Genomic DNA, 13,364 nt, shown 5'->3' with positions numbered 1-13,364 from the left:
ATGATTATTTATCAAAGATTTTATAGTGGTGTCAAGAAGTAGGAGAGGAGAGATGTATAGTTTAGTTGATTAATCATGACATTTTTTTGGGGGGGGTATTTGAAGAGCTGACTCATAGCGACGATACAGTACATGTTACATCTGCAGCATAACCCACATCTTCAAGCGTTGAGCAATACATTCAGCGACTCTCAAACACTTGTAGCTTCTTCACAACGCGGCTATAAGTACACCACTTTCATGTCAAACTATCATCTTACGTGCAGGAGTGGTTTCAGAGGTTTCCACGGTTGTTTTGATGGTCTTTTTTTTTTTTGCCTTGACTTGGGGTGTCTATTGGACTTCATTTTCCTTTTTTGAGAGACGCCTTTAGGGTCTGTTGTGGTTAAGTATTTTAAATATAGATTAGTGGAGATGTCTTTTAATTTATTTTCAGGATGGGTTTTCTAAATCATCATCAAAAAAAAAAAATTATAGAGCCAAGGTTACAATATTCACACAGGATTATGAATCAGTGGAGGCGGACGTTTTTGCAAAATCAATCTTTGGCCAATATTGTATCAGTTAAAAAGAAAAGGAGGAATTTTGGTAGTTTTTGCTTCGATAATTGTACGAAATGAAATAATACAGCAAATCTTTTACAGTTTTTAAGGCCAGAGACGTTTAAAAGTCACCCACTTCATACATAATGTAATACTATAATATATTTAAATAAAAACATGCATGCCCAGGGAATAAGGTAAAGGAAAAGAAAAGGAAATCAATAGGGAAAATAAAACCCTGAGTACTAAATAATAAAAAAGACTGTGAAAGACGACAACACAAAAACACATCCATAAAAGAGAGTTTTTTTTTAGAAAGGATTTAAAAGTGTGTAGTGAATCTGCAAGCCTGAGATCCTTTTGGCAGGCTATTCAATAATTTCAGGGGCCCTGACCGAGAAAGTTCAGTCCTCCTTTGTTATAAATTTGGATTTTTTGGAAAAGTAAGTAAATATCTGCCAACGGATCTGTGCACTGGCTCATAATGAGTCAGTTCTGCAATGTATGAATGGGCTGGCTCATGTTTTGAGGTGGATAAAGTGTGATTTAACTGTTTTTCACGATGTGCGGTTTGAATGTGAGGTCTGAGTCAAAAATTACACCTCGATTTCTTGTTACTGATTCAACATTTACAGATAGTGGTTGAAAAATCATTCATAGAAAATGTGGTGTGACTCCAATTTGTGAAATGTCAGACTTAAATAGCTCTATAAAAAAATAGTGGCCATGCAACAATCGATACCAATAAGACGGTTTAAAAGAGCAGCAAAGAGCATTTGTGTGTCGTCTGCATAAAAATGATAAGAAATTATCACAACCAGAAACATTATGACTCTGTAAATGTTGATCTACGGCAGAGGTGTCAAACTCATTTTCATTCAAGGGCCACATACAGTACAATCTGATCTGATGTGGGCCGGATCATTAAAAAGATGGAAGGAAGGAAGGAAGGAAGGAAGGAAGGAAGGAAGGAAGGAAGGAAAAGAAGGAAGAGAAGATAGTAGGAAGGAAGGAAGGAAGGAAAGAAAAGAAGACAGGAAGAAAAGATGTAAGGAAGACAGGACAGGTGGAAGGAAGAAACAAAGAAAGAAAAGGAGGAAGGAAGGATTAAAGGAAAGAAGGAAGGAAGGAAGGAAAGATGGAAGGAAGGAAAGAAGGAAGGAAAGATGGAAGGAAGGAAGGAAGGAAGGAAGGATGGAAGGAAGGGGTCAAGGAGTGAAGGAAGGAAGGGAGGGATGAAGGAGTCAAGGAGTGAGGAAGGAAGGAAGGACGAAAGGACAAATGGAAGGAAGGAATTAAGTAACAAAGAATGAAAAGAAGGGAGGAAAATAAGACAGGAAGTGGGCCTGGGCAGACCCCTCGGTGGGCCGGCTCTGGCCCACGGGCCGCATGTTTAACACCCCTGATCTACGGGCTGCATGAATCCAACCCTGGTGTTAACACGACTGATTCAAATATCATGGTCCACTATGTCAAAGGCTGCACTTTGGTATAAAAGAAATAACATGGTGGTTTTCAGCGGATCTGCTGACATTAAAAGGTCATTGGTGACTCTTTACAGAGTGATCTCAGTGCAATGCCGACTAAAACTTTCCAAATAAATTACTTTCAGAAATAAAATCTAAAATCTGGTTGGAAAATACTTTTATAAGACTTTTCCTAAAAAAAATAAGGCAGCTTAGAGACGGTCCTATAATCATTTAAAACAAGGGATGCCCTAAAAAACCTGGCTCTGAACTGTAAATGGTTCACTAATTTAAAAGATGATAAAAGTATTGATAAAGAACTGAACCATACCATGTAAAAAGGAGCTCTTTATGATTTCTAAAATATTTTTGATTGCATTAAAAACCACTTTAATAAATCTGGAGGGAAAAGGGTCTAAGATGCAAGCAGTTGGCTTCATATAGAATAATGTATCTTTTAATTTGGACGAGGTTAAAGGATTCTGTCCAGATTCTGTTTAGGTTTAACTAAAATGACCAGATATACCATGAGGTGATATACATATATGATCACATGTAACAAAAACAATAAAGGGTGACTTCCTTACCGAGCTGGAGGTGACCAGGACCAGAGTGGATGTGGGATTGCGCAGAAGAACAGCACCGTTGGTGGTGGCTCCGTTGATCGGGACGGGGGCCTGCAGGCCAGGTGGAGCTGCGTGTTGGGGCTGGTTGTGCTCCCTGGACCTGCTCCTTTCTCTCCTTCCTAACGGGCCGTCGGAGAACTTGGCCAGGGGGACATCTGGGTTGCGGACAATGACTGGGGAATCGCGGAGGGGTACAATGCGGCGTGGAGAGGGTTCCTGGGGCAAAGGAGATTGAGGAGTAGGAGAGACCAGCATGGGCGGAGGTGTGGAGGCAGCAGATGATGGTGGCCTGCTGGTGGCACTACGTGGCCTGGGGAAGGAAAGCGAAGAGGGGGTTGTGGATTGACTTTGGGGGGACAGGACTCTGAAGGCAGCAGGGCTGTGGCCAAGGTTGGGGTCTCCCATCACCCCTACCCCTACACTCAGCTGCTGCTGCTCAGGTTTGGTCTGGTAGTCCTGGACTGTAGGCAGTGGAGGAGGTGGGTGCGTGTCCAGCTTCCTCTTGCTGGGGCTCATGGGCACTGTGAACGTGAGGTTGGTCTGAAAAGTGGGCACAATTCCCGACAGGTGGCGTTCTCGTTCGGTGCCTGGCGTTCCCATTTTAGTGCCACTGAGCTGGCGATGGCGGCGCGGGGTAAGCGAGGCGGGAGCGGTGATGGGGCTGAAATTAGCCGGGCGGAAGCCAAAGAGAGGAGAGGGCGAGGGTGATGGTGTTGGGGAGAAGGGCGACTGGTTAGATATCGGGGAATAGGAGGGTGTGCCTGAACGGGAGCCCCCCAGGGACACAAGCATGGTGGCCGCCTCGCACTCATCAAAGTCAAAGCGAGACAGATCCTGGGGGAGCAGGGAGGGGAGGACCAGGCGTGGTCGGGAATCTGCTCCGCGGCTGCTGGCCTCACTGCTTTCCCGTGATGTCTCATCCCAGTCAAACTCTGAGCTGGCTCGCCCTCCGCCAAGCCGGAGGTCAGATGGGGTCAGGGTTCCTGTGCTGCTAGCTCCACCCCGTTCCCGGCCGCCTCCGCTGGCCTCCATCTCCTTGGTCCTCATGGAGAGGTGTCTGGAGCAGTATCCTCGGCGCTGTGACTCTTTGGAGCAGCCCTCCCGCGAGCACAGCCTCCTCCACTGCTTCCCGTTGAACTTCTTGCGGATGCCTGTTGGCGTGCACACCACATCTCCCTTCTTGTACTTCTGCTGGGCAGCTGTCAGTGGGGTGCGGGAACGTGAGGAAGAGGAGGAGGTTGAACCTGATCCAGATCCACCACCACCACCTGCTCCTCCACCAGAAGAACCTCCGCCTGAGCCCTTCTCTCCTCTGGAGGATGATGCAGAGGAAGAGGACATGGGAGGGAGAGGGGGGAGCTGAGGGGCGGTGATGACTGCAGTTACTGGGTCCAGGCCTAACAGGACAGGTGAAGGAGGGGGGTGGGGGTTCAGGGTGAGGTGGGCAGAGGGGATCCCGATGCCCCGCACCACGGACAGGGGGTGATTGAGGTAGCCGGGTGGGGGCTTAGAGACAATGTGGCGGTGTTGAGGAACTCCCATGGGTTTGGCCCCAGGTATAATCCCCCCTATAGGGCCCATGCTGAAGTGGGACACCTCCATGTCTTCCTCAGGGGTGAGTGGCATGTACTGGTGGAGCTGCTGCTGCTGCTGCTGCTGCTGTTGTTGTTGTTGTTGCTGCTGCTTTGCATTGTTCTCCCTTTCTCGCTCTCTTTCCCTCTCTCTTTCCTGTTTTCGCTGGAGGTCCCTCTCCCTCTCAAGGTCTTTGTCTATTTCCCACTCTCGGCCAGGAGCCATGCTGAGGACTGAGGTTGGGGTTACTAGAGAAGTGATGTTGTGGACTGAAGTGGAGGAAACGGGGACCATGCCTGGGTAGGGAATATCTCTCCCTGACACTGATCCCACAACAGGTGCCATCCCTCGGCTCAAACGACACACCTCCTGCTCCACGTCAATCTCCTCCCTGTCGTCCTGCTCTCTTTCCTTCTCTCTAACGCCCTCTTCCACCTCCCGTCCTCCTCCAGACGGCAGATCCAGGTCCCATGGCGGCACCAAGAGCCGAAGTGTTTGTCGGGACACCCAGACTGCCTGAGTAGCACCAGCCGTAGCCCTGCCATCCTCTTCTTCACCCACAGCGGGAAGTCTTTCCTCGGACAACAGGACGCGGTAACGATTGGCCACTGCTGGATGTGTATCCACCTGGGTCACCACGCCTTCTCGGTACCACTGCCACTGTCCCTCGCTGCCCTCCTCGTTGCCGTAAGGTACACAGACGCGGGTTCCTATTGGTATTGGGTGAACACCAGGTGGCGGAGCATCTAGGATGATGTCTACAACCCCTGAGGGGCTGTCATGTCTATACGGATAACGACACAGCGTCTTCTCCCCATTTAGTTGTACCTCCAGACTTCCGTATTCACCGCTGACCTTACGGACCACGCCAGCCCGGAACACCAAGTCCGAAATCCTCCCTTCATCAATCCTTTCTCCTCCCGCCTCCTCGTCACTTCTTCTCCTGAGCTGGCGGGCAAGGACACGCTGGTTCTTCATCCCTTTGGCCAGGGCGTCGGATAGTGCATCAGGGAGACTGGTGGGTGCGTGTGTAGACATCGGCGTGATTGTGTGCGCGTCGCTGACTACCTCCAGGTCAGCTGAGTGCTCGCTGGCGGTGTCTGTCGAAGAGCAGCGGGGTAAAGGGCTGGGTGATATCCGCTCCCCGTCTCTTACCCCTTCGACTCTTACCGGCCGTTCGCTCTCGCCTCCCCCCAGCGACAGGGTCGGGGGTCCCGGGGAGTTGTCCTGAGGTGCTTCCCTGCCAGTGTTCCTGCTGTGGAAATCGGCCATCAGGCTTCGACTTTGACCGTTGCCGTCAGGTTGTGAGATGCTAATGTCACTTCCTGAACCTGTGGACCCCTGATTGTGGCTACTCAGAAGTAGAGGAGGGGGCGTGCTGGATGCAGGGTGGCTATGGTTACCAGCAGTATTAGACAAGCAGTGTTCGGATGTGTACTTCTTCTTGGGAACGCGGGCTTTGAAGGTGGCTGTCTTGCGACTGGAGGCGGGGTTGGGGCTGTTGTTGGCGCTCGGTGTACTACTGTTACTGCAGCTGCTACCGCTACTATCACTGTGGCTGCCACCGCTCAACACCGACCTCCCTGACCTATCATCCGAAGATGTCAACAATTTCCCAGAATCCATCACAAGCGATACCGTCGTCTCTGACAGCCCTTCTCTGTGTAGTCCTTCCCCGTCTGAAGTGTCCCGCGCTCTGATTGAGTCCGCCTGGGAGTCTGAGTGTGAATTAGATGAAAAAGAGGAGGAGGCGGTCTGGTTTTGCGGCGATCTGCTTCTGTCTCTGTTCCCGTCTGAGTCTCTCTTCTCCCCTCCTTCAGGGGCATCCCCCACTCCACGACGCTTCCCCCCTTTGGCCCGCGTGGAGGGGGGAGAGCGTCGGCCCTGCTTTTTTATCGGCTTCATCTTTTCATCTAGCTTTCCTTTTGCTCCAAACAAGTCTTTTTATTTATTTATTCCCGAGATTCTCCTTGGCGTTCCTCTATTGCTCTGCCTCGTTTTTTTTTTGCTTTTCTTCTTTTCCCCCCCCTCCCGCCTCCTCCCTTCCCTTCTCTCTATTTTCCTCTTCTGCCAGGGCCTCTCTCTCTCATCCTGTCTTGTCTCTGTTGCGCGACTTCGGCACTTGCCCACCTTATTCCAGAGACTCTGAAAGAAAGGGAACCGGGAGTGTGAGTTACTCATGTGGCAAACACATTCAGACATGCACAAAGCCTATTCACGGCACAAGATAGCTACTAAACTGCATGGCTTTGAGAAGAAAAGTGACTGATTGAATCACAATCAAACATCTGTTAAAAAAAAGAAAAAGAAAAACACAAACAAGTGACACCAAAGTAATTCAAAAAATACAAGCATGGCAAAAGTGGGAACCTTGTGATTACGGCAGGCCTGGTGAAAAAATAAAGAGTACACATACATTTTTTAAGAAATGTATTCCCCGCTAAATGATGCACCGTTGTACTAGAGTAGTAATAAATGTGACTCATCTACAAATTCATTACACATTAATTCATTACATAACAGGTTCCACTCACGTTACACAAGGCCTGCATCCATACAAGGTACATACTGAAAACAGGAGGCCTTTATTGTAGGGTAAACACAATGTAGGCTTACAACGAGGTATGGAAATAGTGAAGAGCACTTTGCAATTTGCCCAGACAAGCCTTTCTGCATGTACACACACACACACACACACACACACACACACACACACACACACACACACACACACACACACACACACACACACACACACACACACACACACACACACACACACACACACACACACACACTACTTCTTGGCCAGGGCAGTAGAGGCGGGGGAATTCCTTCTTTGCTCGCATACTGAAACCCTCCCTTTCTCTCTCTCTCTCTCTCTCTCTCTCTCTCTCTCTCTTTCGGTGGCGACCTTTATCTATGTATTTCAAAGCAGAGTCAATCCGCCCCTACAAACTCCATTTCCTGTGGAAGACCATTACCTAACTTCCCGTTACTTTATTCCTCTCTCTCTCTCTCTCTCTCTCTCTCTCTCTTTCATTGCCACTATTACACATTCATTCTCACCCCCCCTCCTTCCTCCTTGCCTTGCCTGCATTTTCTCTTCTACTTCGCACTCTAATATCGATTCCTATACCTCTCATTCTCTCCTCGTCTTCCACTTAAGTCTACTACTCCCTCATTTGTGCTGCAGTGATCCAGAATGGCCGAGTTGTTTCCCCGAATAATTGTTATTCCACACCAGAGTCATTCAGTATCACACTTAAGCCACCGCCAGAGTCATTCAGAATATCTCCTTATACCACACCGGACTCATTCACAGTTCTGGCCCCCCTGTTTAAAAAAAAAAAAAAAAAAAAAGTGAAACAGATTGATTTTGCTGACTTGTTGAACGGAGGGCGGGTGGTGAGGGGTGGTGGTGGTGGTGGGTGGGAGGGGGGGGGAGTGTTGTCATTTAACTGGTTTGTTTGCTGTGTGGCTGATACACGCGGGACTTGCCTCAGGTCCTAGCTGCTGTGTACGCTGCCTCATTTCTTCCAATACAAGAGTCTCCACAGAGCTATGAGCGCCAGACAAATGTTAACAACAAGTGTATAAGAGGAAGACTGAAAACAACCATTATATTATAGTCTGTCTTTTTTTCTTCCTTTTTACATATATATATATTTCTCACTTTCTAACTCCAACTGTGATGTCTACTGTCAAAATGCTCTGGATGTATGTCAATCAAACCCCCACTGAGCATTTTTCTACTTGTCAGCGACTATTTAAATGTCTGTTAACTTGCACGTCTGCCTTGTCTGTCCGTGTTTTTCTACATCCATCCTCCCACCAGTCTCTTTCTCTGTCTGCCTGCCTGTGTGACCGTCCGTCTCTATTCCCCTTTGCTGCCTTCCTGTTTGTCTGTGTGAAGGCTCGCATTCATTCAGGTTCCTTTTCATATCTGCTACATCACACCGGCTGGAAAGAGAAATCCATTTTTCAGTAGACGAGTGCCTACTGTCTCAAGGCCACACACACAAACACACACACACACACACACACATTTACACACACACAGCAAACATGTAATGATAGTTGATGGTGCACACAGGGAATTAGAGAGCTCACAGCCATCGTCGTGCTCTATGTAAATCCCTATTTAGGACAGACAGCCGTAGAGCAGCCACCATAAAATAATTTGGCAGCCGGCCTTACTTGGTCACGATAGAGGTATGCTACGTGTGTTTACTCAGTAGTGCACTGTGTACAACAGCTGGTGTCAGAGTCATGGGCCTAATGATAACAGCTTAAAGACAAACTGACGCAACTCGCACTCCTCTCTGTGAAATATGGAGCAAAGAAACCATATGGGAGCTATAGTAGGCCTGGGTCTCCTATGGTAAACATTATAAAACATATTCTGCTCATGGGGTATACGTGTAGCGCAAAGGGGGGGGGGGGGGGGGTAACAAGTTCAAACGTATTTTATTTGGAGAACAGTGTTTACCTTCTTTAATAGGTGTACAAGAATACATAGTAAACATGACTGTAGGGCAAAACATCAAGCTGTTATAAGTCATGTGAGGTGAGAAAAACACGCACTGTCGCCTTTCTGGAAGCATAATTTAGTTTAGCTAACTGATTGTCCAGGTTTAGGTCATGGTTTATTCACTTTTTCAACCACAGCTGGGCTATTAAAGCAAACTGATGGCAGTTAAAGCAACAAGCGACTGACTATTAGGGTATATTATATAAGAAATGAGTAGGCTTGATTATGTTTATGGTATAATATATAGGTATAATGTATAAAAAAGTAAATATGTCCTCTCCAAAATTAGCCAAGCCTTCCATACATTCACTATAATAATCCCAAAGGACCTTGTAGTATGTAATGGTGTGTAGTAGTGAACTTTTAAAGACCTTTCAATGCATTATAGTATATTTTAACCACCTTAAATGATACACGTGAATCAAAATAGCATCAAAATGGCAATCACAAAAAAAAGTGATTACTACAGCTGCTTTACAGGACAGGCCGTATAAACACATTGACATAACAATAATCTAGAGTAGATAACAGCTGTTAACGTTATCTAAGTAAGGCAACACGAAACTAAAGTATGTTCATGATGCAAATGTGTAGGTCTAATGTATAAAAAACTAAATATGTCCTCCCCAGATATAGCCAACCGTGCCCATACATTCACTATAATAATCCCAAAGGGGCATGTAGTCAACTATGTGTGTAGTAGTGGACTTTAACAGACCATTTAATGCCTTATAGTATAATTTAACCAACTGTGGTTTTGTGTAAATGAAAATTCAAAATGATATAAACACACTAAACTAAATGACATCCATAAGTTGTATTAGTAAAGTGATTACTACAGCTGCTTTACAGGACAGGGGCGTTTTTAAAATACATTGACATCATAATAAATAATCTAGAGAGGAGATAACAGCTGTTAACTTTATCTAAGTAAGGCCACATGAAACTAAGTATTATATCAAATATAGAGCGAGCTAGACTACGTTCATGCTGCGAATATATAGATATAATGCATAAAAAACTAAATATGTCCTCCCCATATATACCCAACCGTGCCCATACATTCACTATAATAATCCCAAAGGGGCATGTATGTATGTAGTAGTGAACTTTAACCAGCCTTTCAATGCATTATATTATATTTTAACCACCTCAAATGATACACACGAATCAAACTAGCATCAAAATCACATTCATACGTTTTATAAGTAAAGGATCTTTTTTTATATATATATTTAAAAAAGTGATTACTACAGCTGCTTTACAGGACAGGCCGTATAAACACACTGACATAACAATAATCTAGAGTAGATAACAGCTGTTAACTTTATCTAAGTAAGGCCATATGAAACTAAGTATTATATCAAATATAGAGCTAGCTAGACTACGTTCATGCTGCGAATGTGTAGGTATAATGTATAAAAAACTAAATATGTCCAACCGTGCCCATACACTCACTATAATAATCCCAAAGGGGCATGTAGTAAACTATGTGTGTAGTAGTGAGCTTTAACAGGCCTTTCAATGCATTACATTATATTTTAACCACCTTAAATGATACACACGAATCAAACTAGCATCAAAATCACATTCATAAGTTTTATAAGCAAAGGACTTATTTTTATTTTCTTTAAAACGTGATTACTACTTTATCTAAATAAGGCCACACGGACCTATATCAAATATAAATAGAGCTGGCTTGATTATGTAATATTAGCCCTATACATTCATAGCTCATACATTCACTATAACAATCCTAAAGGGGCATGTAGTAAACTATATGTGTAGTAGTGAACTTTAACAGACCATTTAATGCCTAATAGTATAATTTAACCAACTGTGGTTATATGTAAATGAAAATTCAAATGATATAAACACACTAAACTAAATGACATCCATAAGTTTTAATAGAAAAACACTCCATCTTTTAAAAAGTGATTATCTTATCTAAATAAGGCCACATGAAACTAAGTATTATATCAAAATATAAATACAGCTGGCTAGACTATATTCAAGTTGTGAATATATAGATCTAATGTATAAAAAACTAAATATGTCCTCCCCATATATAGCCAACCGTGCCCATACATCCACTATAATAATCCTAAAGGAGCCTGTAGTAAACTATGTGTGTAGTAGTGAACTTTAACACACCATTTAATGCCTTATAGTATATTTTAACCAACTGTGGTTTTGTGTAAATGAAAATTCAAATGATATAAACACACTAAACTAAATGACATCCATAAGTTTGAATAGAAAAGCACTCATTCTTTTAAAAAATAAGGCCACACGAAACTAAATATTATATCAAAATATAAATATCTAATGTAAGATTAGATATCTAATAAGATCTAATGTATAAAAAACTAAATATGTCCTCCCCAAATATAGCCAACCGTGTCCATACATTCACTATAACAATCCCAAAGGGGCATGTATGTGTGTAGTAGTGCACTTTAACAGACCATTTAATGCCTTATAGTATATTTTAACCAACTGTGGTTTTGTGTAAATGAAAATTCAAAATGACATAAACACACTAAACTAAATGACATCCATAAGTTGTATTAGTAAAGTGATTACTACAGCTGCTTTACAGGACAGGGGCGTTTTTTTAAAAATACATTGACATCATAATAAATAATCTAGAGAGTAGATAACAGCTGTTAACTTTACCTAAATGAGGCCCCCAAAGCCCCAAAATACAAAAACTACAAGAGGTGATGTCGTCACCTCTGGTTTAGCTGGATAGTACCGTGTATGTGTCAAGCCCTCGTAGTACCGCGATTACTACCAGTTTTACTCCACAACACAGCAGGCCGAGGCGTGCAGCGACCAGGCCTCAACTTACACACAAGGCCGCTTGGAAATCCTCCACTCACACTGTCACCGGGAAATAACCCTTAATACCACGTAATACTGCACCTATGACACTGTTAAATGCCCCAAACTGATGATTAACTTTATCAAATCTAGTCCAGACACTCATACAGACACACACACATACACACACATAGGCTACATACACACACAGAATAAAAAAAAGTCGCTTGCTTTACTTGCTTGTTTGGCCGATATGAAAGTGACATTTGTCAGCAAAGATAGGTTAAAGCTTGTCCGGATAAACTTTAGTATTGAGACGTGCTATTACACTCGCATGACACAAGAGAGAAAGAGAGAGAAAGAAAGAAAGAAAGAGAGAGAGAAAGAAAGTAGTCAATATGTTGGCCACAAAACTAGTCCAAGGAGAAGAAGAAGAAGAAGAAGAAGAAGGCCTTTTGGAAAAGCTCCCCCCTTCTTTCCTTTCTTTCTTTTTTTTATTTTATATAACACGTCTAAAAAATAAAACAGCCACGTTGATTCATGAAAAGAGGAAGAAAATTGATCAATGCAAAAAAAAAAAAAAAAAAAAAAAAGGAGAGAGGAGAGGAGGTTGAAAGAGAGAAAAGCGAGTAGTTTAGAGTTTTTTTATTATTATATATCTATATGTATGTATAGTGACAACGCAGGGAGAGAATAAAACAGTGGTTGTAGGAAGTCCAGCGGGTAGTTATGGCGTTGAATTTATTTCTAGTGGAAAAGTTTCAAGCTCACTAGACTTAGCCGCACCGCTCCCTATTTTTTTTTTCTCTCTCTCTCTCTCTCTCTATCGTAGAAGACATCCAATCCGCCCTCTATATACTCCTTTCCCCCCCACCTTTCCTCGTAAAGCCACCTACATAGAGGTGGTGAAAATATGCTGATCAGCTCAATCTTGCTTATACATTGTAGCCACAGTAAACATAAAACAACGTTTGCAAGCTCGGCACACACACACACATACACACACATACACACACACACACACACATAGATACAGGGGGAAAAGCACAACAAGCTCTCTCCCCTACTGCAGTGCTGCAGGAGGAGAAAGATTTGTGGGCAGCTTATACTCACCAGAGATAATATAGTACCCCAGTGTGATTCTCTGATGAGTCCGCTGGTTAAAATAGGGCAGGGTGGCCGGTAGTCCGCAGCTGCCAATTATCGGCTGTTCATGTTTCTCCGGCAGAGCAACTTAAAAGGAGGAAAAACTACTGCCCTGTACATTCTACGCTACAGTCGCAAAATGGTGAATGAAGCCCCGAAGCCTCGACAACCAGCCGGCGCAACCAATCATGGCGCGCCGAAGCTGTACAGTAGCCAATGGAATGCCGAGGAGAGAGTTCGGGGGCGGGGCCTCACGTCAAAGTGCGTTTGACAGACGGCGCGCCTCGGCCAATGACAGTGTGGGAAAACAGTGAACAGCTGTTGGGAGAGCGAGGCTGAGGCTGGCCAATGGGGCGCCGCTTTGTGGGCATGTCTGTGACTTCTACAGGCACGCAGGACAGGAATTAGATCTTTTTTTCCCTTCTTCTTCTTCTTCTCTTTAGTTTGTCTTTTTTCTTCTTCTTTTTTTTTTGTTTTTAAAGGTATGAACGTGCAAGTTTAAAAAAAAAGTGCAGGATTTCCCATTTAGTGAGTCAAGCAATGCTGACATGAGTATCAAATCTGTTAGAGAACAAGATGTAATGTCCCAATAGTGATAGATTATCATAACATCAGCTCATATATTATTTAAAAAAAACAACAACAACAGCTT

The 13,364-nt window shown here is 44.2% G+C and overlaps 1 protein-coding gene across 1 annotated transcript in view; it reads right to left on the bottom strand.

The window, feature by feature from the left end:
• Positions 1–12,913, bottom strand: part of cica (capicua transcriptional repressor a) — a 55,238-nt gene extending 42,325 nt beyond the window's left edge. Inside the window, 2 exon segments of the mRNA XM_053334408.1 lie at positions 2,596–6,351; positions 12,680–12,913. Of these exon segments, the coding sequence (XP_053190383.1) occupies positions 2,596–6,111 (3,516 nt within the window). The 5' untranslated portion in view covers positions 6,112–6,351; positions 12,680–12,913.
• Positions 12,914–13,364: the final 451 nt, after the last annotated feature.

The sequence above is a fragment of the Scomber japonicus genome, chromosome 15, assembly GCF_027409825.1.
Source record: "Scomber japonicus isolate fScoJap1 chromosome 15, fScoJap1.pri, whole genome shotgun sequence".
NCBI classification, from domain to species: Eukaryota; Metazoa; Chordata; class Actinopteri; order Scombriformes; family Scombridae; genus Scomber; species Scomber japonicus.
Note: the sequence above shows the minus strand (reverse complement) of the source record. Positions and strands in the feature narration are given on the sequence as shown.